This window comes from Xiphias gladius, chromosome 15 (genome assembly GCF_016859285.1).
Source record: "Xiphias gladius isolate SHS-SW01 ecotype Sanya breed wild chromosome 15, ASM1685928v1, whole genome shotgun sequence".
In the NCBI taxonomy this organism is placed as follows: domain Eukaryota; kingdom Metazoa; phylum Chordata; class Actinopteri; order Istiophoriformes; family Xiphiidae; genus Xiphias; species Xiphias gladius.
Window position 1 is genome coordinate 9784878 of NC_053414.1, and position 25734 is coordinate 9810611.

A 25734-nucleotide genomic window follows, 5' to 3' on the forward strand; every position below is an offset into this window, starting at 1 on the left:
TTTTTTTTAAACAAATTTTTAAAATTTAGTCCGTAGGAATAGATGAACTAGTATCATCTTTTGCTGACAATGTCCAAAAAAAACCCTAAGATAAGAGCATGTTTCTGTGGTCATACAATCATCAGAGCCAGTTCTTGTATCCATCTGAGTTTGTGTTTGTTTTAGTACCTCAGTGCCTTGTAGTTTGTATTCATGGTCTGGTAGCAGTCTCTCTCTGCTGGGTAGACACCGCACTGCATGGAGTCCCCTGTAAAATGAAGACAAATGTCAAAATTTAGCAAATCATCATTCTTATTTATAATAAAATGACGGTTACTGTCCATTTTTCTGCATAATGGTTATGCATCTGATTGTGGGAAAGTTATGAAACTTGTTGCATAGAATATTATGACTATAACCTCAAAAGAGGGACGTACTGCAGCGCTAAAATCTGAGTTGAGGCTCTAATATTCCTAGAAAAGGTATTGCATAAGCACTCTGTACTTTTTCTAGATGAGGTAGTGCAGGCATGTGTCCGGGCAATGGCGTCCTTTTCTCCCTCCATGCTGCTGGTGCTGCTCCAGCTGCCCCAGCTCCCTCTGCTGGCCCTCACACTGCCTGTTGAGCTGCCGGAGTCTGAGCCTGACTCGCACACTCCACCGCCACGCCGCTCTGCAGCACACTTTCTTCGAGGGCGGGAAGGACACACACCTGTAAGACATCAACAAAAGCCAGTGACATTAAAATGAACTCTACAGTTGTGCTTGAATTAAAGCTGCAGAGAACTGTGACAGGCTGGGAGCATACGCACCATTTTGTTTAAGGGGGCCCTCAGCACTATATCCAGGCTTAAGTGCTTCTGACTTGGAGCTGTTGCAGCAGCGGTTTCTGTTGCGGGTTCCACTGATGTTACGGTCCCCCGATTTCCAGTCAGGTTCTTTCTCCCTCTCTGGCATCATTAGCACATTGTGCTCAGGAGCACTAATTCCGTAATAATGCAGAAACACAAAACATTTTATCTTACTTTTACTTACTGCTGTTGGTGCTTGATAACAGTGTCTGTTATATTTAGTTCCAAAGATGTGGCTCTTTGTTCACACTTTAAACATCACACAACAAAGACCAGCTTCATATGGTATTTTACTATGAAAGATCAGAATTAATTTTAAGTGATTCATAGATGAAAAAATAGGTAAAGTGAGGTCTACCTGGAGATATTTTCTGTCTTCCTGCGACTCCTCTTTCCCTTATTATTCCCTGGTGCATTGCCAGTGTCTGTACTCTGTGCTTTCTTTTTCTGGCATTTACCATCTTCTCTCAGCTGGAATGGTCAAAACCATAAAGTGATAATGGTTATTTTTTCATAGAAACCCATTAGATTATGTTCTTTGCAATAGGCATTGGCATTGTAAATTGTTGCCCCTGTCTTACCTCCAGTTCAGAACTGTCCCTTTTGTCAGAGTCGATCTTCTCTGCATAGTGCTCAGTGCAGCTCTTCTCTACAAGACTGCACATTAACAGGCCTGGTCTAGGTCCTGGACCCAATGCGATGTTATTTGGGAAACCAGCAGGCATTTCCATGGGAAACATAACTGCTGCTGGCACTCTATCTTCTATAGTGCTGTGAGGTTCTTCTTTAAAGTCTGTGGATGTCTTCTTATCCAGCTCACTGATGAAAGCTGGTTCATTGTTGTTGCAGACATCGGGGTCTGGGGTCAGGGGAGCGTCTAGTGTCAGGTCTTCATGCTCTTCATCCATCGTCACAGCACCAGGTGCTGCTGTAGATGAGCTGGACTTGTACTTGGTGTAATAAAGTGAAACTTTGTGTTTCTTTTGTGGCTGGGAAGGGGTAGTTGAGGAGCTTTTCTTCGAGGATTGAGAACGTGGGGCAGGGCTGTTGGCCAAAGCTGGAGAGCCACGCCCCTTACCTTTATCAGAGGTGTGACAGGTGTCCACATAGCTCTTGCAACTTCCCTTTGTTTTACTGCACAAACAAGATACAAAAAAGACATATCTAAGTATTTTAACACCAGAAAAAAATCATGTGCAGTATTTGAATTTGTGCAAACAGTAATTAGTCAATGAACTTTGCATGTAAATGACTGAAAAAAAAAACACTAGACATACTTTACTCCATTGGGTGTGATATTGTTGACGGAGCTGTTGTCCCGGGACAGGGCAGAGTTGTGGTTGCTTCTGATGCTGGGTGTGGAGAACTCATTCAGGATATACTGAGCCTGATGGAAGGCCATCAGACACACACCAAACAGCGAGAAGCTGCAAAGAATAGAGATACAAATATTATCGGAAGATCTGAACGACAAAAAACAACTTATTGTTGTGATTAGTTTTACAAGGATTAGAATAATCTCTTTATAATAACAATCTGTCACAGTTTAGACATGCACCTTCTCTGTGCTTATTTCTGAACATGAAACACCACTTTTACATGATATGTGTGTTTGTGAGGCTGTGTTAGCTTGTTATTGTGTTAAGAATGTAAAGTAAGGGGACAAATGATGGTATATATATGTATGCTTTTCAAATTAATTGATTCTGATTTGTCAGTGAGCGAGAGGGAGTGGATTTTAAATGATTTTCAGTAATTCATTATACATTTTTTGGGGATATAACATACTTCACAAAATCTTATGCTGTGTAGACAATTTTACATTTATTAAAATGTTTTTGGAGGAGATCCTTTAATAAAATAACTGCTTAGAAGGTACTAACCATGTGAAGATGAGGGTGATCACCCAGAAGGTTTCCTCCCAGCTTGGACCAGGAACCACCTGAGCGCAGAGAGGCAACATGTGGTGCGGCAGCGTTACATTGAGGGTGAAAGGAAAAGAGGTGCCACGAGATGTCACCAGAGTGAGGTCCCGGATAACCCAGGATGAGGTGAAGTCTGGGGTGAACCTGAGGAAACAGACATGTAGAGATAATGACAGAGGAAAAGATGTAATAATAATAATAATAATAATAATAATAATAATAATAATCTTTAGCAATTTTCTTAAAAGGGCTAGTGTTTAGGATTTAGGGTCTCTATTGGCAGCAACGGAGTATTACATTCATAACTATGTTTTTATTAGTTTATAATCACCTATAACTAGGAATTGTTTTGTTTACTTTATCTTAGAATGAGCCCTTCATATCTACACTGGGAGCGAGTCCTCTTCCATGGAGCCCACCATGTTGCAAGATTAGACTTCAGAACTGAAAGAAGTACCTTTTCTGCTGACCTAATTGTGTGTCTTTATACATATGAGCTCAGCAGAGAGAGCTCAGAGATATAGCTTGGAGCTGATCCGGTTAACGTGTCGTAACAGAATTTCGAACTGTATTCTAGAAGCAATAGGAAGCCAGTGAAGGGATGCAAAGATTGAGGTAATGTGATCTCTTCTTGTAGTTCCAGTTAAGAGTCCAGCAGCAGTATTTTACACAAATTGCGAATTAGTGCTTTTTTGTTTAGTGCAGAATATAAAGAGTTACAGCAGTCCAGGCAGCATGAAATAATAATATAGCAAACGGAAAATGTTCGATCTTAGCGATGCTCCTCAAGGATGGAAAAAAGGAAGAGACAGTAGAAAATGAGTAAACAAATGTGGGCACTGTCTGTAGTTGAAAGACATTAGAACCTTCTCCATTTTAACAGACTTGGTAATATGCACCTAGTACTAAAGATATTACTTGTCAATGATTCAAATACTAAGCAAAACATTAAAAACAATTCACTGTAAATAATTAAGACGTCTAAAATTCCACTTACGCAATGGTGATCTCAGAGGAGGTGTTGTGGTCAAGGCTGAAGGAGCGACACTGCAGCACCTCAAAACCAAATCCCTGGCACTTATATCCATTTATATTCATTGACATGACTGTCAGAGGAAGCTCTCCTGCATTCTCCACCTTGAAACTTTTTCTGATGGCGAAAAGTGGCTTGTTCGTACGCAGACCTAGGAATGACATAGAGTAATGTTTGGCCATTTATGAAGTAAATACTTACTAATAAAATGAAAGACAATATTACTTAACAAAAATCAATCTCACCATCACGACACTCCATTAGAGTTGACTGAGGAACATTGAAGCGCAGTGAGGCTCCCGGGCCAGGCAGTTTGCCTCCAACTCTGAGCAACTCTTTCGCCCCATGGCCCTGCACCGTCACCATGTCGAACACTGTCAGGTTGTTCCTGAAAAACAGTTAAGAATACACACAAACTAAGGCCTTTATTCACACCTAAAAAGGAGAGATACAATATGAACTAACATTTAAGTCAAAGCCATTTAATTGTTACCATTTTTTAAAATGTATTCTTCAGTGTTTAAGATTTTGTTTTACCATGTAGGGAATCAACAGTTATGATAGATTTTTTTTTAATTTTTCCAAAAACCCTCTCATTAACTGTCTTATTGGAGTGGGCGGTTATACATATTCCAATGCACTTTTACAGGACACCATTTGCCTTAAAAATGGCAGGCAACAAAATAAACTGTAGTTGTGAATGTCTCTTAAGAAGATTTTTAAATTCTCTGCTGTTAGGAAAACTAAACACCATATATATTCAAAAGGTATGAACATTCTCATCCTATTAATATGAATCAGTACCTGATAATGAGAATGGTAGTGGTGGGTTTGTGTTCAGAGGGAGTGAAGACCACAGCGACCTCTCTGGCCTCCCAGGGTTGCAGCAGCATACGTAGGACACCCTCTTGTGTAATGTCCTCCACATTTTCACCTTCCTGAAGATGCACACACACACAAAAGAGGGGGGAAGTTAGCAGGGGAGGCAGCATAGGCAAGACTGAAGCACAACAAGAATGCCAGTGTTGTAATTGTGTGTAATGAATGAAAAAAGTTAGATAAGAATTAAATGTTGTCAGCCAAAAAGCTGAGTAAATACTAACAGATTAACCAGTTCCACAACTTTATTTCCCAGGAGCATTTTCATGATTTACCTTTGGGAAAGAAGCTAACAGAGAAAACTCTGTGCTGCTGATGTTGACAGAGAGGGGGCTGATATTAAACCTGCCAAAGGAAACAATTCACAAAATTAACTAGAGCCATGTGCAGCAGCATCATTGCAAAAAACATCTGAAGCAGAAAATCAGTTTCAATTGAATCATTGTCTGTGATTTAAACAGTTACTGTACTGTGCGTACCATTTAGTTAGGAGGTCCAGAGCCTCTAAAGGTGCAGGGTACAGGGAGAGGATTCGAATCTCTACAGAAACGACTGAAGAGGAAGGATTCTTCAGCATGAAAGTCTTCACCTGAAACATAAAAACACTTTCTATTAGACAAATGTCACAAGTAAGTCAAGTCTGTCATTAAAATAAAACCATCATTTTCAGTGAAGAATATTCAAGGGTTGCTAACCTTGCTCTCATTGACGGGTGTAGCACCAAAGTCCAGAGAAGCAGATGTCTCTACAGGGAGTCTAGGCCACCTGAGAGGACAGAAGGATTCACATGATTAATGACGTTAATGCTGTGTCATGACCAACTACAAGGCTCACAATGGCAAAAAAAGAAAAGCAGTGTGCTGCATCTAAAACTGACCTGCAGGGGAGTTTGTCTTTGTGGCTCTGCCATCGAGAGCAGAGTTCAGCAGCCAGTTTGCTGTCTACAGCCCAGGATGAGGGGAAAAAGTCTGGTAGGAGAGATCGCTGCCACTCTGAACGACCTGATGTGACAAGAGAAAAAAATGAATAATAAAAAACTCAGATTATGACTTTTTCTCTCACACAAGGGATTATGACATGCCATGTCTCACCTGTTTCAGACAATCTGAGTGGGCAAGGTCGCCCACACTCTCGTTCTGCCTCAAATACCACTTCCCCCTGCTGAGAGAATGAACACATCCTCAATTACAGTACCACATCTGATCTTGTATACTGGTCCCCAATTCGACATACTACTAACTAACCACCAGAGCTGCCCTTTTACCTTGGAAGGAGTAGAGTTAAAGTAGAGGGGAATGTGTAGAGTTGAGCCCAGGCTGGTATCCAGACTCAGGGTGGACAGCTGATTGACAGGCAGGGCCCTGCTGAGCACCTGGAGGGACAGGATCCGCCAGCAGCCCTGGGGAACTGTCAGTGGACTGGTGAAGTTCATCACCTGAGAGACAGGGGGCAGCAGAGACATTAGTGTCAAAACCTGTCCTTAACTTAGCATCCAAATGATAAATGGGTGAAATGTAGTATGCTTTGCCCACATCGGAATCCACTTGGCATAAACTGACAGAAGGTTTGCTGATCACCATTTTATCATTTTGTGATTAGATCTGCTTCCTATCATTATATGATGCACTGATGCATACCTTCATTACTCCCTTTAGTTTCTGTGAGACGCTGGCATTCATCACAGTGAGGGGCAGGAGGTGGGGGTTTGTCAGCCACAGATCCACCTGATCTGCATGTCTTTGTTTCACCTGGAACAAACTGAATAAATCCCCCATGGTTCATTTGCAGAAAGCAACAATTTATTACAACAGATTACACCATAATCCTCTGTTATTCAGTATCACATGTTCTTAACAATTCCTAAGCGTTTAAGTGTTTTAACAATTGCTGTAATGGATTTATGCTCATAAGAGGAGACACAATAAATATGTGTACTTCCAGGTGCTTGTCACTAGCTACAACTGCAGTGTTTTCAAACATAAGGACAAAAAGCTTTGCTTTGCTAACAGTTTCTTAGGACAACTTGGGTGTGAAATGGCAAAAGGTCTCCACATTACTTGTTTGTGATATGTAGTCCAGGGAAGCCGTAGGTTGTCCTGTTTCCCAGAATTTTAAAACTGATATGACTTAAGCATTTCCTTCCATGGCCTGGCAATGAACCTGACATCAGATACAAAATTAATTAGTCAAACATTTCAAGACATTTGGGTCAAATTAAATTGGACTTTGAAGGTAATTATAAGAACTAAGAAGAAATTATTGGAAATTAAATAAGTATTCACCTCTGCAAGCTAGGATAGCCACTTCAGTGAAATTTCTCGCTTCTGGTCGCAGAGGAACCTGATTAAATTCAAGGCTGGCCTCCACTTTTGATAGCACCTGCATTTCCTGGGGATGTCAACACATCCTGTCAAACCCTAATAATGCTACCATAGGTCATGATAAAGCAAAACAAAGAGAAAAATTCACCTTTAAGTAGAGTTTCTTGCCTCCAGAATTTAACATATAAACTCCTATTTTTGGTTCCCCTGTAGGAAACAGACAAATCAACAGACAAATAAAAACAGTGCACATTGCATGTAGAGTATAATATAATCAATTATTGAGAAGTTTACACAGTTATATGTCATCCTGATTTATGTGCATATCTCTATCTTCTGCTATGTAAAGATCTCGCTTACATTTTTTATAAGTCATTAGAATGTGTTGAAAACCTGCTTGCCAAGGCAGACACAGATTTCCTTAGAAAGAAAATGAATAATGACATTTGTGTTCACATAACTAGTTTGACAAAAAGTTCTAACAAGACTACATCAAGTCGCAGTCTGCTGCTGACAGAAAGAGTGTAATACCTTGTAAAAATGAAAATTATGACACGTGTTTAGAAACACAAATTTGGTTTGCTGATGTGGTTTAATGACAAAGCCTTTGTGCGAGCTCATGACAAAACTATTTACAGTAATTGTACACCAATGATGTGGATGAAAATACTTTGTAAACACAAGTGGTTACTTTTATTTGTTCTTTGATCTTTAGCCTCTGTAACTTTATAAGGGTAGTCCAGGAAAGCAGATGTTATGTCTTTTCGTGTTTCCCTCATATCTCTCATCTGTCAGTTCTTTCACATCATGAACATTATTTTCTTTTTTTCTTCCGGTGAGTCAAGTCAAATGAAAGGAAAAAGCAGCCACAGGAACTGCAGAAACTTCATTAAGGTTAGATTCAACAACAGTCTAAACACTATTCAACATTTTGAACTTTTGCTTTGATAGTGGTACACCACAGAAACAAGTCTGACAGATAAGACATTTACTGAGGTAATTTGACTTGAGGCTGACAACGGAGCAGTTCGCGACTGTGATCGGATGTTTCTCTTTCCATACTGCAATGTTATTTATGAATGACAAATCAGTCATAATCAAGCTGTATGGTTTGTTTTAGTAATGCATTCCCGTAGTGAATTTGCCTCCAGACAGTGGGTCAGAGAGGTCATAGACACCTACCTACTGCAGCCTGTCCATCAGTGGGGGCCACCAGCAGCACCAGTATGTGCTCAATGACGTAAGGCTTGAGCTTGTCCAGGTCAGCGGGCCGGTCACCACGTGCCGACAGATTAATCTGTAGACTGAGGCGTTCCTCACTCTGGAGGCAGGACCCCTGGGATGGGACAGGAAAGGCATACCAGTCACGCACCAAACAGATTCGGGTAAGAAAGAAAAAAGACAAACATGAGAACAATGAGTAGCTGAAGAGGCCTGTAAATATACAAAAGACAAAAAAACAAAAATGGCAGTCCAGATGATAAGAACAGAAAGAATGCATGAACTTTATAAATTAAAGTTGTTGAGGTGACAGTGGAAAGAAAATCCACTGTCCCCACATCCACATCCAGAAAAACGGTGATGGAAAAGTTTTAATGATTTTTTTTGCTGTTGACCAACTCTTACTGTACATTGACAAACAGAAACCCGTGACTAACACTCTCTTGAAACCCTGAGATCAGTAGAGGGAGAGTGCAAATCTCACTGCAAACCAGGGCTCGCCTAAGTGGGTGGGTGAATCACCACTTGAAGACCTGTAGACAGACACTCTGGCTTGGTGCCACCAAGGCTCACGGCCTACAATAGCAAACCTAATCTCTTGAAACCCAGGCTGCTGCTAACTTCCGGCAAGGCTCATTTAATCTGTGAGCAGAATCGACACCGACCAAAGGCCAGTTCACAATTTTGTAAGCGAAGTCTTGAAAAAAACAAAAAAAAAAAAAAAACTGAGGAACAGGTGTTGATCTTGGATACAAGCTGAAGGTCACCACTGGGACACTCATGCAACAAAATGTATGGATGATTTCAGTTAGGTTGTCCGCAGCCCTCTCTTGCATCATGAGTATTGCACCACATGAGCACTGGGAGCCCTGTGTCAATTATAGAGTCTCTTGAGAAAGCAATTAAAAAGTCTGGCACATGATCTCACCCTCCTCAGGGGTTCTGGAGAAAACAGAAGGCGCTCAGCTGACGAACCCGGCTGTCTGTTGAAAATTTAGACTAGCTGGCCTTCTGCTCACAGGAGTGGGCATGACGAGAGCAGTGAGAATGACTCAGCTGCATTTTTGCAAAGTAGGAACAAACTAAAAACGATGTAACAAATCATAAAAAGGTAAAGTATGTAGTGAACTGCCCTTCTTCTTTGTTATTCCTTAAAATCTGCCCTATGTCAACTGAGAAAACCAGTTGCTGCCTGCAGATTCAAGATTGTGCAATTTTAATGAACCATTCAAGGGCTTGACAGCATTTACCAATATCAATTGCTGAAACAGATTTGAGGAAAAAGAAGTACCTGAGGATTGTTGAACAAACTCTTCGGTAAGTTGCACTCCAGGAGTAGACCCAGTATAGTGATGTTAGAGGCATCTTCCTGCAGGAGAAACAACATAGCAAAGGCAATGCAATCAGGGATTAAACGGCTTACTATAGACATTAAAGAAGGATATCTTAAAAATGTATCTTATATGGTATGTGCTACAAGGCGTTTCAGTAATCAGTGGCTACTACACTTCTACTGACTTCTAGTAGTGTTACAGTGCACTACACATTTTAGCAATTCAATAATTCAACAGAGAAGCTTTAGTTGGTTTGGTTTCTTACTGAGCAAATTAAAAGGAGCAGTATAATGACCGTCTACACTCACAGATCCACAAACATAGACCAATGAACAACTGGGGACCTCGAGGTTGTAAACTCCTGCAGTCTTTAAACATGGTTTAAATATTGTCCAGGTAAACACTAATTATAATGCTTATTATGGCAGACTCTGCAAAGGGGTATATTGGATCTACATTAGGTTAATCTGCATTAATAAATTGTATGTGACAGGCTGTCTTTAATAAGAGTGAATGCACACATCTACAAAAATTCATCTTCATCTAGTAATAGCACAATGAAATACAGAGCACAAAGGCTATGCAGTTCTTCTTTGCTGAATTCTAACACAAATTCATGACAGCACCTGGCTCATGACTTACAATATTAGTATACAGTAATTATTCAAACTCTAAACACCCCTTTAACATTTTAGCCAGTAAACCCAAAGGTCAATTCATTCTACAAATGGTCAGAGGGCAGCCCTGTGGCATAGTAATTATGTCTAAACTGGGCTGATCTTTCCGTTGCCCCCCATGTTGTTTGGAATTGAATATCCATGGAGGGACTACCTCTATTTTCTGCTGCTAATGTGCACAAAAAGTATGGCAACATATTATAAACGTGCCATTTTGTTAGAATGCACACTCGCTGCTATGTTCTTTGCCCAGCCATTATCACCTCATAACAGTTTAAAGGTGCTATTCGTAATTTTTTTTTTAACGTTGTTTCTTGCCGGTAGCCGGTGTATGGTCGCTTGCCGAGAGTTTAAGCCACCGTTGCATTTACAACACAAGAGGTTATAAAATGCTCTCTGAACAGTGGTACTTCTTCAGAGCAGACTGGAAGCTACAGTGACTTGCTGTCAGAAAGTGACGAAAAAGGCCAACTGGGCCGGGGCTAGCTGGTTAGCATGCTTACTTCAGTAGAGGAAAATAAGTGATAGAAATAGAAGCAAAACATGGGTTAACACTGGCATTGCTTTTCACCGCTGGCGGCACCACTCGGTGAGTGAAGGAATGAAGTTCGGTGCTGAACTCGCAACGTTTTTTCTAGACTGGTAAGTAAACCACTGCTAATAGTAACGTTGGCTATGTAGCAATAGCAAATAGCTCCTTTAATGTACATCAATTTATTATAACTTTTTAAATATCCTACTATAAGACAAAGCCTTGTGGCCTTGTCCTCAATTTGCTGAAAGCCAATGATAAAAGATACTGGAAAGTGTAGAAATTAAATATGGTGTTATATGAAGCAGAATTGCAAAAAAGACAGTAAAACTCACACAATATGAATTTGGAGCAAGTGTACCAACTTGATGCTTAACCCCAGGAGGAAGGTAAGTGTACTGTATATGTGGAGAATGTTTTGCCTAACAACATGTTAAAAGATGGGGGGCTCATTGAAAGAAAAAAAAAGGAATTATTAGAGGCAGTAGAAGTCTCGAGTGATTGTGAGAGTTACCGCCTCTCTGCACTTGGCCAAGCTGACATTTTGTAACTGCCACCCCACTTCCTGTTGTGGAGGCGCAGATCCCTTTCAGATGACTTCTCACAAACTTTCACTGCCTTGACTTGTTTCTAAAACTATACACTAGTTTGTCATTGGTTTTTGGTGTGTGCTTTTGAAATGTGTGTACAAATGAAAGATTGTACAAAGCTCATATAATTTTAAATTGAGTGTTTATGGTTCATACAGGCAAACATTTTCATGTTTTGACCATGACAAAAAAAAAAACATTTTGTGGGATCCTTCATGCTGACTGAAACACATTCAGTAATTTCACAACAAGTGCTTGTCAGTGTGTACCACAAAGCCTGTGTGTGTACGTATGCACCCATCTGTTTATCAGGGATGGCAGGAAAGGGGAAATCAGCTGTTTCCAATGATGAGCTGTTATATAGTTATCTGTATGCCATGCACAAACCAACACACAGACATTTAAATACATACCTGAGTTTGGGTCAGCTTAATGCTCTGGATGTGAGGGAATATTAGCAGACTATCCTTTCTTTGGAAAGACTTTAATGAACCCCAGTGAACTCCCACACCATACACCTGGAAAAGGAACAGTTAACATTTATAAAAGTATTCTATTTACACAGTGTGCATTATATTAAGTCCAGGCAGTCAACAAGGAATAGCATCATTTAGTGGGCCTGAATTGAACTTTTGGAGCAGTTTGTAGAATGTAGGTAACGTTTTGTGGTTATAAATAAAAACAAATACTGCACAAGGTGAGATAATAATGTATCACCAAAAGGGGAAGACAAACAAAAAAACAAAAAAACAAGAAACAAAATCAAATTCCATAGGAAGTGGTGACCCTCAGTAACTCAGTCAGTCACGGACAGATATTGTTTATACGGCTGGTTTCTGTTGTTTTAAGATAATAATTACATATGTCGGGCAGGAAATCCAAAAGTGTGGGATCATTTCCAGAGGGTAAAGGACAGCCCCAAGAAAGTGACATGCAGACTCTGCAAGCAAACATTCGCCTATAATTCGCTGACCTCAAATATGGCTTATCATTTGAAACATGTAAATAGCCTACCATTAGCCATTTAGCATGGTCACTTGCTGTAATGTTAGATAGCCTAGATAAACATGCGCTGTGTGGCTTATCCAAGTGTTCATTAGTTGTGTGGTGTTTTGAAATATATCATCAAAATGTTCAGTCATGTTCATTCAGAGTCATTATTGCTTTTATTGGTGTTGTAAACAGGTGGTTCAATTTGTGCGTGGTTCATTATTACATTTTTGTATTTCTCTGTAATGTAGCACAATGTTAACAATTTTACTTATGTATAACATTCTTTCTCAGCCCTGGAACTCAAACCATTTTCTGCTGCCCCCAATGTCTAAAATTCAATTAAATGGAGCTACAGTGGTAGCAAAAGCAGTTAAGGTGGAGCAACAAGACAGACCCAGGGACTGGAGTGCAAGCAACTCCAGAGGATACCGCGGTTTAAAGCATGTGAATGCACATTTCCAGACTGTATTCTTATTATTCTAGTTAGACAGAACCCAAACGTGGGTCTATTCAAGGGAATTAAAACCAAAAGCATTAAAGCAAGAACAAGATGTTACTTGTGTGAAACTAGGGGTTTTTGTTTTTTTTAATCTTGAGGCAATAGTGAAGTACTCAATCAACTGATTTTCATTGGAAACACCAACAACTACACCTTTTCTGTAAAGTGCCCACTAGTTTGACGATGACCGACTTGTGAAAATTTTTAATTTTTGGGCCTAAATATGTAACACAAGTTGTTTTTGAAGCAATGGTCCAACATGATTTGTGTGATCAACTAATCAGTAGAGCATAAGTAACATAGTTTTTGACTTCCGTTGTTTATGAGCATGTGCATGTGGGTGGAAAAACGAAAACAAACATTATGGATGCTAGCAAAGTTCTGAGCAGCAGTCTGGTTGGCTGTTATTTTGGATCATAAATATTTAAAGAAAATCAAAGTCTGATATGAGTAATGCTGTTAGTAAACTCATAATGTGGTAATATAACAAACACATGAGCGCTTTTCACTCTCTATCTGGAGATAAAAGGTGAAGGAGAAGAAGGACCTCAATCATTATGATGGGTTTTTCACCATTATCCCAACAGAACATGGTCTGAGACAATACAGCAGGAGGTGAGTTAATGGGACTGACCTGGTATGACAGCAGCCCATGGGCTGATGTGTTTATAAATAATGTGTTTTCTATATTGCCCTCCTCAGACGGAAGGAAAATTAGTTTAAAAGATGCTTTCCCTCTGGGTGGGATCACCTAGGACAGAGAGGAAAAATGAGACAATAAATCATTACAAGATAGAAAAATTACTTGAACAGAATTAGTTCTAAACATCGTTACTTGTGAATGTCTTGTGCACCTACTGGTGTATACACATGGATACCTACTCTTCTGTGAAAGGAAGGTATGTAAAAATGCCTGCTGGATGTAAACATTGACAGCAGTGTCACAGGAACTTCCTGGCTGGGGTTGTGTATATATATGGTTTCAGCTCTTGGCAGCCCCAGTGGCCTGTAAAGACAGACAGAACAGCATCATAAATAACTTGGCTCTCAACTGAGCTGGTACCCAGGAAGCACAATTGCCAGCTGAGAAACTAAAAGGTGCACACCACAATTTACGGGCACCAAAATGTTCACTATACAACATGAGTTACCTTATTCATGAGTCCTCTAGGGCTAGCTAGCTATTACTTTGCATCCTTCTGCTGCCCATTTAACCCATTACAGTTGGAGTGAACATGGTTAATGTTAACTTAAAAAATTTATCATTTATTGGTCAACTTCCATTGGAACAATTATGGTCAAAATGTTAATTTTACATGATGTCACATAATCCAAGCACAATTTTTCCATGCTACATGATCACAAGTTTAAGGTCATATATAAAACACCAAACAAGAATATTGCTTTCCTCTTCTTATAGTGGGTCCTGTGTAACAGCAATTAATGTGAACTAATAGCTTATTTTTTCAGGTGACATTTAGATGAGCAAAACTGGGAAACAGTTTTACACATTTTCATTTGCATTTATATAAAGGTTAAATGAAACTTTAAAATCCACCATGAGTCTGTGATTAAAAATTAGAGTTTAGCCTAGTAATTCAGAAATAAACCATGGGAGTCACTGAGCATTTTGCATTCTTTCATAATAGGGAAGCTGTAAGAAGAAAGCCAGCCACTTGCCTCTTTGTCAACAGATGGGTAACAAGTATGACCTCTTCATTTTTAATCTGAGGAAGGCCCCGGTGTCGGAATTAAAACCACATATACAAATATGGACATAAGAAAGGCTATGAAAAGGCTTTAGTTTGCATTAAATCAAAGATTAGCTCTCTGGATTTGGCCATTTCTGCTGTAATCTATTACAGTCCCACGCTACCACTCAACATTTTCTGCCTGGTGACAGCCAATTATATTAATTAATTAATTATATTTCCAATTTAATTAAAAGACAAATCTCTGTTTGCAATCTTACTTTCTAAATGTTGTGTTCTCACACACGGAATATAATAACAAATCCATTTAAATGTTTACCAATATTCATAACGGATGTTGAATAGCAATGTATGACTGACTAAGGTGGGATTTGAAGTACTTTCATTTGGGTTAAAATACAAGATGACTGGGTCTTAGAGAAAATCTTGAAAATGCAAAGTATGTGCATGACTTAATGCAATTATAGTTTTATTACCCTCGCAGGGGAGGGTAGTAGCAATAACAGGAACCTCTATACAATATAATGTAATCCAATACGACAGCCTTGCAATAAATACTACCACTTTGAGGTTTTTATAGTTCAGTGTTAGTTAAATCTGTGCCAGAGAGGTGCTGGTTCATCTTTATGGTATATCTGGATGGCACAGTTCATGTTGTTGTATTACACTGCATGATAGTATTGAGTTGTCATTGGTTCTGTTGATTTTGTGCACAACCCATACATAACATTTAAATGTGGAATGTACATTGTTATTTGTAGATGAAGCTTGGAATATTGTATGTTCTTCCTGTTTTAATCAAACACCAGAGAACAAATGATGAGAAATTATTTTGAATTGAATTAAGCTACAATAAATGAACCTGTTGTGAATCTACCATAACACAAATACTACACACTATAGACAAATATTTGCCTTTAGAGTGTGTTGTTTTTACATCAGTTGCTGGATTGCTGCACTTGACCTATATACTAATCTACACAATCTGCAACACATATGGACCATTTTGGAGATCACAGATTTTTCGTAGGGATATCTAGATTTTCCTAAATTCTAGACTTTAAAATACTTGGAAAAATCCAAACCATGCACCCTGAGAATTCTCAAATTGTGGTCTATAAATGCTTCATGGACACTGTTGTCACAACACAAAGCTGGCAGAGCTGCAGCGGGAACTATTCTTGGAATGTAACAACAAATTACCAGAAGTACTATTAGAAGAACTGGTTGTTCCAATCTGTACCTTTAGTGTACGACTAGGCTGGTAATCAAATGTTGACCAAGTACTTGTATGTACTCGTCTGAAAGGTTTTCTAACATTTGCAGTGTTTAGACTGCCGTAATAGCAAATATTTTTATGTGATCCGAAAACTTTCAAAAGATATTTAAGGCCAATAAGAGCTTTTTGACATGTTGGTCTAATGTATTTCTTCCTTCACATGGGTTTTTGTTTTATCTGAGAAGACTTTTTTGATAGTTTATACATGAGGATACTAAGGTACAGTATTATGACCATGACTCAGATATTGCAGGTATTACACACTATGTGTAAACAGTCTTCTCTAGCTGGTCAATGCAGAGAAGTTATACATGTGCAAGGGGGAGTCAACAGCCAGTGTGTTGTGCTTAAACAGAGCTGGACATAGTTAAACACCAAGCACATGGAATTGTTGAGGAGAAGCTGATGTAATTAGTGTGGAGTCAATGGTGGTCTGTGTGTACTTGAGTGCAGAGGAAGCCCAGGAATACAAAGGTAGGCCAATCCTTTGTTTTTTTCTGGGAAAGGAACAGTGCATTATAAATCTTTTTTTTTATTTTTTTCCCAATTTAACTTCACTTCTTTTAATTTTTTTGTGGGACAAGAAATCCTAATTTTTATTGCAAGTCTAATTTTGCTGCAGACGAAATGCAGACGAAAACAGATAGAGGTTTCTGAACTGTTTCTCAGGTCAAAAGGTGAACATGAAGACCAAAGTGCGAATTTCATATTTAATTTGAGTACATTAGAATACATAATAAAATATATTTGTTTTGATCCAGGACAGCCAATTCCAGGTTAGAAAAAACACTGGAAAAAATACTTCAATATGACTTCATCCTGTAAGTGTTTCAAGTCTACAACATATCATTTCCAGATTGTTGACATCTTCATTTGAAATGTTTTGTCAAACCTCAATTGAAGACTTTAATGTCGTTTTTAAGCAACTAAACAACATGCTCAATAGAATATAAATCAGGAGATAGTGTTGGTCTAAAGCTGCTTTCACACATGCACTGCAAACCTGTACTTTTCTAGACATTACATGAAGGAACTGTATGTGTGAGCGCAAATGTCTAAATCAGTTGAACCGAACATTAAACAGACTTTACCCTGGCAGCTCCCCAGTACATAGTCCGTGTAATGTCTGATTGAGTCGATGTGTGAATAGAACAGGAAAAGGGCTCAATTATACAGTTTAATTAATAATACTGGTGAAACTAAACAGTAGAATTATGACTGTTCCCACAGTTTTTACACACACACATACACACGCACACACGCACACACATACACACGCACACAGCACACACACACACACACACACACACACACACACACACACACACACACACACACACACACACACACACACACACACACACACACACACACACACACACACACACACACACACACACACACACACACACACAAAGGAAACCACAAGATGATGTGTTGGACTTCAGTCATATTCCTGATTTGATCTTAAATACAAATTCCTGGAAACAATTATGTTTCTGTGGGCAAATATTTATACAATACTATGAGAATCTTTTGTAATTTGCCTGTTTTCTGCATTCCAAATGTATGATATAAAATATCACAAAATAGATGCTGCTTGTGACTGTTTGTTTTGAACAGAAGGAATGGGGACCACTGTCCAACATAGTATCTGATATTCGCTCTGCTTTGGGAGTATGGAAGCAGACACTAAAGTCCTCAAGTCCTTTTGACTGAGGTCAACCCTCTCCAGTATGCGCCTGGACGCTGGGAAAGTGAGCTTACTGCCATACTTGGATATTCTGTCTGTTCTTTTACGCAGGGACCCCCGCTTTATGAAATCTTCCAAATCAATAGTATTCACTACAGCAACATATCACCTGGTATGACGTCACTGTCTTTAGCACAGATTGAATTGAGTCAGTGGAGTTTTCTTGTCCTTGTGTTATCGTACTGGGTGCTTAAAGAAGGATTTCATCATTTTCAGTACAATAACAATAATTAAACTAAGAAGTGAGAGCAGTACTTACTGTGTCCCAAACTCCTGTGCTGGGGGCTGAAAATGCAAGGGCCTCCCATTCTCCCGTGTATATGGAGAGGAGCTGATGGAGAGAGGAAAAACACAATAGAAAAAAACATTAGGCCAAAGGAAAATACTTATATTTAATTAGTTTCACTAAAAATGTAAAACATGAGACAAAAAACATCTGTTTGTACATTTTACGAACAATGTAGGACAGGAACACTGTGTCCCTTTTCCAACAGAGCATGTGACAGTTCAAAGGGATGAATTAACAGTTGAAAGTATTACAGCCTCAGGCCACTCCACAAACCATCTACTTCCTTGCCTAACAAAGTGAATAGGATCATACCGGCACAGAAGTTAGACAACTATCACACAAAGAGGTGATGCAAGCAAAGGATATCATGGATCATAATATGAATGAAGACACACTTATTTCCATTGAATATTGTTTTACAACAATATTTCACAGTGCTCGGGATAATTAGGGTGTTTTGGAAAAAGTTGCACATCTCCTCAACAATCGTTCAGGACCTTTATCAGATAAATAAATAGTGTGTATTTTAACGGAGGTCTAAACCTACAACAAGGGTACGATCAAAGATTCTAATGAAGAGCTCAGAGCTTGTATAAAGTGGGAGTTTACTATTAATAAGAGATAAAAAAATTTCGACTAAAATTCAGATCTCTCCAGACAAGATCGTAGTCCTAAATAAATGTCAGTCATTTTCTCAGATTAAAAATTTTTGATTTCCTATGTATTCACAGATAGCAGATTACATCATTCTAAACCATGATTACATTATCTTTTGATGCTGAGTACATGGGTCAAACACTTTCAACAAATTTTGTATGAATGTAACAGCATGGAGAGTGATTTAGCAAAAATCACAAAATATTTTGTCAAAAAGCAGGAATCGGCAAGTTAGGTTTAAAACAGGAACCATGAAACACTGGATCTCACACATATTACAAAACACTTAAAACTTAGAAACTCATGTCATGTAATGGCATAAACAACAAAAAAGCAACTAACAAAACTGTGATCATGTGAAAATGTGGATTGTATGAGGTCATAGCAGCTCCTTTTCGACCTCCACTGTGTTTTTATTGGTGACGGTGTGTGAGACATCGTGTGCTAATGAGCTCTGGGAACGGGTGCCTTGAAACAGGGGGACAGCAGCTGATTTAAAGTTGTGTGTGCATCTATGTTTGTATGTGTGTGAAAACAAGACTGAACCCTGTTGACAGAAGACTCACACAACTGTTGACCGATAGAAGCAAGTAAGTGGACAGACCACAATTTAATTGTTCATGTAGATCACACAGGCAAAATATTGTAACGTAACCATTAATAAATAAGTTCTTTTTCTGTAGGCTTTCATTAATGAGGAAAAAAAGAACATGGAATACAGAGACAGACCCTAACAACTCAAGTCTACATCTAGAGCCACGCTAAAGCTCTAGTAAAAGCTGCATTGTTATATGCAGAAAAACAATTTTTTAGAGTCACCTCAGTTGTGAGGCTTGAGTCAAAAAACACACTGGCCGCCAAGGAAATCAAGGATTCAAAAGTCTTGTGTGTTATTTATCTAAATTCTTCAGCTGAAGAGCCAATCTTTTTAAGTTGCTCCTTTTGCAATCTGACAGCTACAAAGCCCAGAGAAAGACATGCTAGTGCCAAATAAAAGAATAAATCAAAATACAGTGGCATCAATCGAACATCCAGCCATAACCCAAAGATGTTCAGTTAACTATTACATATCACAAGAAAAAAAGCAAATCCTCACTCCCGAGAAGCTTAAATTTAGAGAATATTTGCTATTATTGACTTAAACGATTCAAGATTATCAAAATAGTCAGTCAATTAATTCTCTGTTGACTGACTAACCGATCAATCAGTTCTTTCAGCTCTAATGGCACATAATTAGTATGTACCAACACAAATAAAAAGGAATTAAAGTATGAGTGAACAGCAGCAGAAAGTGAGAATACTCTAGACTGTATTCTGCTAAGCCCACAGTAGCAACACTACAGCTTGCCAATTCAAACTGGTCCTCTTTCAATGACACTTCTGTTAAACACACAGGCAGGGTGAGCAGTCTAAATTTGGTTACAAACACACACAGAGAGTGGTTATAAGTTCCCTCATTTAGCAGCTTCTCCTGACCATTACAGCTATGTAAAATAGCTCATGAATTGAGCTCCAGGTGATTAGTCTTATTAGTAACAGTTCCTCATACCAGTCACCAGTAGTCATCTGCCTCAGCTACTTTATAGCAGTCTGGGGTGTATTATGTAGAAAAAACAAGCAGGCTGCACTCTGTCATCGGAACAGGAGAAGAAGTGATAAGCAGTTGATGCAGGGGTTACAGTTCGGATTCTAAGACCAAGCTAGAGGCGGAAGACATTGTAATTTGTATATGAGGGGCAAGACTTATCTGATTTACACTGATCTAAAACAACCGAGTTCAAAAACAACAGATAAACTCCAGATGTAAGAAATATCAGTTTTTAAGCAATAGACCTTTACCAGACACACATTTTATGAAACACAAAATATGTGCTGTGCATTTGGTAACAACAAACACACAGTATGCGGGCTTAGTCTTGCAAGTTTGCATGATTTCAACACATTTGAGAAAGTCCTTAATGAAGAATTTCGTTAAAAAAATACAAGGTTCCCCCTTAGGGCACTCACTTTTTTACATAACAACTACCTTGATAGAGTCTGCATTCTTCCTGATGTTATCCTGACAGACAGTGCTGTGCAAAAGTTTTAGGCACTTTAAATATTTAGATTCTTATCCATCATGCAGCACCATCAGGGAGGTGTCTGATCGTTCCCAAATTCATTTATGCAGCATGACACCACCACCAACCATACAGCTAGTGTCATGAAGAACTGTCTTCAGAGACAAGAGGAATAAGGAGTCCTGCAACAGATGGTCTGGCCCCCACATCATGGAGTCAGTCTGGGATTACATGAAGAGACAGAAGACACTGAGACAGCCTGAATCCACAGGACAACTGTGGCAAGTTCTCCAAGATGCTTAGAAAAACCTACCTGACAAGAACCCTGAAAAACTGTGTGCAAGTATACCGAGGAGAACTGGTGCTGTTTTAAAGGCAAAAGGCAGTCACAGCAAATATGTATTTGGTTTAGGTTTTTCTGTTTACTTCGCTTTGTATGAAGTTAATTGATAAATAAAAACTATTCATGGCATTAATCTTGAAAGCATCCCTACTTTACTTTTAGCGCCTAAAACATGGGGTAGGATTGCTGAAAAATTCCCACACTCCTTTGGGACATCATTTAGCAACTCTTTATAATTGGATCCATGATTTTTCATGACTATAGAAATATCTGAATCAGTGACCAAGGAAAGACACCTGGACTCCCTGGCAAGCTGCTTTAAATACTCATTCTAAAAAGGACAGAAAAGTTGAAGCAAGTTTTCTACCAAAAATGATTTATGAATTGAGCATCATGTCCAAAGCACTCGCGATATTCACAGGTTATATATATTACAACAAAAACAGGCAGTGCCATATCACTCATGAAGACTTTCAATTATGAACAGGCATACACAGACATGTAACAGTACATACTGTTTATATAGTAAATGCAAATATTAGGAAATGTTTAGATTGAACCTTTTCCTGTTAAATCAGCAATCTCATTTGCAATATTTGTAGTGGTTTAACTAAATTTATCCAGCAGCCGAACACACTTGTGGTGTTCTTACTAAAATGGAGATCAGATATTGACGTTTGTCCCAACGCTGTTACAGACGTTCTCACGAATATGTTGCACTTGTAGTTTGCATTGCTTTCACTTTCTGTCTGGTCTTGATAGTTTCTCATGTAATAAACATTACTATACATATAACCTCTTCGTATAAATTCCAGTATAGACTATAGCTTTATAACAGTCAGTACAAATGTAGCTGAGTTTAAGTGTGACTATTACTTGACAAAAATTAATCCAAAGTTAAGAGTGATTTGAGTACTGCTAAAGCCAGCCCAGTACAACTTTTCTAACTGCGTGAAGTTAATGTGCAGGAAATCAGACTCATCTCAGTTCAATCTGCTCATAGTTGAGATAGCCAGAGTTAACAGCAAGGTCTGAGAGTGTTGTACAGACCTGTACAGACCTGTATCTTCTGTTTTGGTTAGTTTGGTTAGTGTTTAACAGTGTTTACTGCTAGGATTCAAAAATCACTAAGTTGACATGCTGTATTGTTGTGAATAGCCACTTGTGCCAAAGCTCTAGTGAACTGGGTCACTTTCTGAGCTGCAGCTAAGCCTATATAGGCAATTGGAAAGGATGCAAAAGTTTTCAAGCACCTCAATTTTTGCAGCTGTGATTTAAATTTACATAATCCGATGTCTCGGTGTTTTATGAAATTAAATCATAGAACAAATTAAAAATCGGCGATTTTACAAAACAAGGAATCATGGAATCTTCTTGTTGAACTAAATGTAACCTAAATTTTTGATTCGTCCGGCAGCTGAACACACTCGTGATTTTCTTTCAAGAATGGAGATCATATATTGTTAAAAAAATTTGTCCCAACACTGTTGCAGAAGTTACCACAAATGTATTGACTTTGTAGTTTGCATTGCTTTCATTTGCTCTCCAGTTCATCCCAAACCAGCTCCATGGGTTTTATGTCTGGAGACTGTGCTGGTCTTCCATCATGTGAAGCCGTCTAATTTTTTTCTTGTAGTGTTTTGGGTCATTTTCTTGATGTAGCATGAACCACCGACCAACCACTCTGTCTTCCTCTGTTACTTGACTTTTTTTTTCACCATTCTGATAGCAATATACAGTATTACTTCTGTAGTACAGTATTGTCCAAATAATACATCAGAGGGTGTAGTAACACAGTCTGTTCCAACACTGCCTTTGTACAGACAGACGGTCTGTAAGTAATCAGCTAAAGCAGGAGAACCTTTAGGAATTGTTTGCATCAACTTTCAAGGCTTAATTTACTTACACTGCTGCAGGAAAGCTGTAAGTTAACCAATTTCTCAATCCATGAAAAGGCCTGTTTTCTATTAATTTACAGGATTTTTCAGTTCTTGGTGACCTAAACTTTTTACCATTTAAGGTTTTTCACTGGACTTAGCAATAAAAACTGGAAAAATGGGTGTGTTCTAAAATTTTTGACCGGTAGTGTGCATGCACAATAACAATTTGATTATGATCAGATTAATACAATTCAGATTCTTGCAGGATTCTTAAATAACACCTTTTCCTTTACCTTATCTCAGTTCAAATTCAAAGTAAGTGTAACCTGATTAACACACCTGGATCCCACAAGCACTTATACTATAGAAGTGAACATGCTTTTATTTGCTTGTTTAAGAGGGATGCACTTCCAATTGTTGATGACATCTAGCTTGGTCCTATTGAGGCTGAGTGCACTAACTCTATGTTTCTTTGGACAAATGCGACTGCCAAATCAATGTAATGTAATATCAAATTTTTACATTACCGAGCCATGTAACAGATGCATCCTTGTCTGATTTGTTGCCATTATGCAAATATGCCATAGAGGCCACAGAGGGAACCGGATACAAAGAAGGGATCCGAAATATAAAAACAAGCATGAGTAGCTCTGGCAGATATCAACAAAATCCCCTTATTATCCCCTTATTTTATAATGTAAAAAAGATGTTTCACTGTAGGTTACCATCCAGTGAGACCTTAGCAAGGTAGGAGGTGAGCATGCAGTGTCTTGCTTGTTTGCTGTTGTAGTATCTTTCTATTCACTTCAAACTAAACTGGTGTCAAAGGGTTGACAATATTTTATAGATGCATGCAGCAGAAATTGCAACCTATTATCACCAACAGTAAGTTTCTGCCTTTCAACCAGTCATAACCATTCATTCACCTGCTCTGAGGGACTGAGTTGTCATAACGCCTCATGGTTACCACCTGTTTAACAACATCAGATTATCATTTCCCACTCTGTCTTCCTGCTGCAGATTTAGCCTGCGATAAAAAAATGCAATACTACAACATAAAGAACCAGAAATAAGCCGGCAGAGGGGTTTGACTTGATGAGACTATCTTACATATTATATAACAAATGCCCCCCTCTTTCTCATGCTCTCTGTAGTTCCAATTGTTTATTCATAACTTGTCAAACAGTATAACTTCAAACAGTGTTAGTCGGAGCGTGTGAGTGAGCATATGAGGGGTCAAATGTCTAGGGGAAATGAGGTCGTATGCCTCTACAGAGGCGTCCTGTGTAATGGCAAAAAGTTGATATAGATCTGTTGGTGGAAATCTAAGATCAGCAGTTTCAATATCACATAGCCATTTATCTAATTAAAAACATAACTATTATGGAATAAAAGAGCTGTAAAAGACAAGGTTTAGGAATGCACTACCTAATTAAAATGCACATATGCTGATTAATGTAAAACTGATTAGTTTCAAAATGCAAAAGCCAGATTCCAAGTTAAAATGCAAAGTGGAAAACATGCTGAACTCTTTTTAAAGTGGCAATCTCTAAGATTTCAGTCCTGCTTGATTTGGTGAAGCCTGTAGTTACTGTTGGTAACAGCAAATGCGGTTTAATACTCTGGGGGCAGCAAAATAAACTAATGTCATTTTAATAAAGAAGTCAGGCAATAATTGGCCTTTTTCCATCATTTTGTGAGCAACAGTAATCTCATTTTACATTGCATACAGGATGAGTCAGTGAACAGCAGGGCACAGTGAAAGGAGTTGGAGGTGTGCAGCTTGTCACCTGCAGCTCTTCACATAACAGCTAACTGTGGCTGCTCCTTATTCCATTACTCCCTGCAATAATTCAGACTGATCCGCTGTCCAAGAATGCTGAAAATGACTATTGTCTTGTTTTGTAGGTGCATTTTTAGATGAATGATAGCGGTAAGTACTAAGCTCACTGATTAACACATTGCATTTCCTGTACTTACTTCATAATAACTTTCCACTCGTGTTAAATGCTTTTAATGTGAAGCTGCAGCAGTAGGAAATGTTCAGTTTGCATTAGCAGCAATCTCGAATTATCAGTTAACTTAATACAGCATTTTTTCCAGGAATGTTGTTACAAACGCCCAGATCATAATACTGCAAATATATAAATATTGTAATACTTTCACCAGTGGGCCATAGGCTCAGTCACCATTGTGTTACCTCATTCATCAATAGCTAGTGACTTAACAGACATTTGTTTAAATTAAAATCTTCGAGATTGCCACTTAAATAGTTAGTAGTGTCAGGTTGTCTTTAAGTGTCAGGTTCCTATGCACTTCTTTAAAGTTGAAGGATGGCATTACCTTGTCATATGTATTAGTAACTTAGTATTTTCTCTGAAATCAGCAGCAGCTGCCCTTGATGAAAAACTCAGTCTCTCGATAAGCGTACCACTGAGCTGTAGTCCAAAGGTTCTGTTCACTGTCACAGTACAAAAATAACAAGTTATGTTTGTTGCTATTTGATCCCCTGGATCTAACTCAAAGTCAGTGTTAGCAGTGACCTCAGCCATGCTCCAGGGAAGAGGTTAGGACCAGAGGAGAGTTTAGGTCAACTGGTGCTCACACACATTTGTAGAAAGCAGGGAAACAATAAGACTGAGAGTGAAATTAAAACCACATGACACAGAAGTACTTGTGCCAAATTATTAACATAATGCAACGCCAAAGAGTAGGTATGTGGCACACCACATAAGCACAATAAAGGAGTAGGGGCATTATAAGAAATGACTGTGGTGGCAATTAAAGAAAAAAAGAGGTAAAAAAAAGGCGAGAAGAAGAGCCAAGACATTTTGACACAAGACTGGACTGAGAAAGAGATATCATTAACCTCTGCATCTGCAGCCTGCTTTGCTCTTTAGGCTGGGAGAGAGTGATGGCAGGCCTGCC

General features: G+C 38.8%; 1 protein-coding gene across 2 annotated transcripts in view; it reads right to left on the reverse strand.

The window, feature by feature from the left end:
- tmem131l (transmembrane 131 like) overlaps window positions 1-25734 on the reverse strand; it is a 37270-nt gene that overhangs the window by 4574 nt on the left and 6962 nt on the right. For both annotated transcript variants that reach the window (XM_040146253.1, XM_040146255.1), the window contains exons 4-29: window positions 17837-17908; window positions 13716-13839; window positions 13468-13584; window positions 11755-11859; window positions 9500-9577; window positions 8170-8323; window positions 7136-7194; window positions 6949-7054; window positions 6724-6826; window positions 6304-6424; window positions 5931-6101; window positions 5758-5827; window positions 5544-5667; window positions 5362-5431; window positions 5146-5255; window positions 4942-5011; window positions 4592-4725; window positions 4033-4175; window positions 3752-3938; window positions 2713-2898; window positions 2107-2256; window positions 1411-1963; window positions 1188-1300; window positions 791-960; window positions 484-690; window positions 169-247 (exon numbers count right to left, since the gene is read on the reverse strand). In XM_040146253.1, the coding sequence (XP_040002187.1) occupies window positions 169-247; window positions 484-690; window positions 791-960; window positions 1188-1300; window positions 1411-1963; window positions 2107-2256; window positions 2713-2898; window positions 3752-3938; window positions 4033-4175; window positions 4592-4725; window positions 4942-5011; window positions 5146-5255; window positions 5362-5431; window positions 5544-5667; window positions 5758-5827; window positions 5931-6101; window positions 6304-6424; window positions 6724-6826; window positions 6949-7054; window positions 7136-7194; window positions 8170-8323; window positions 9500-9577; window positions 11755-11859; window positions 13468-13584; window positions 13716-13839; window positions 17837-17908 (3576 nt within the window). The remainder of the gene's footprint in view (window positions 1-168; window positions 248-483; window positions 691-790; window positions 961-1187; window positions 1301-1410; window positions 1964-2106; window positions 2257-2712; window positions 2899-3751; window positions 3939-4032; window positions 4176-4591; window positions 4726-4941; window positions 5012-5145; window positions 5256-5361; window positions 5432-5543; window positions 5668-5757; window positions 5828-5930; window positions 6102-6303; window positions 6425-6723; window positions 6827-6948; window positions 7055-7135; window positions 7195-8169; window positions 8324-9499; window positions 9578-11754; window positions 11860-13467; window positions 13585-13715; window positions 13840-17836; window positions 17909-25734) is intronic.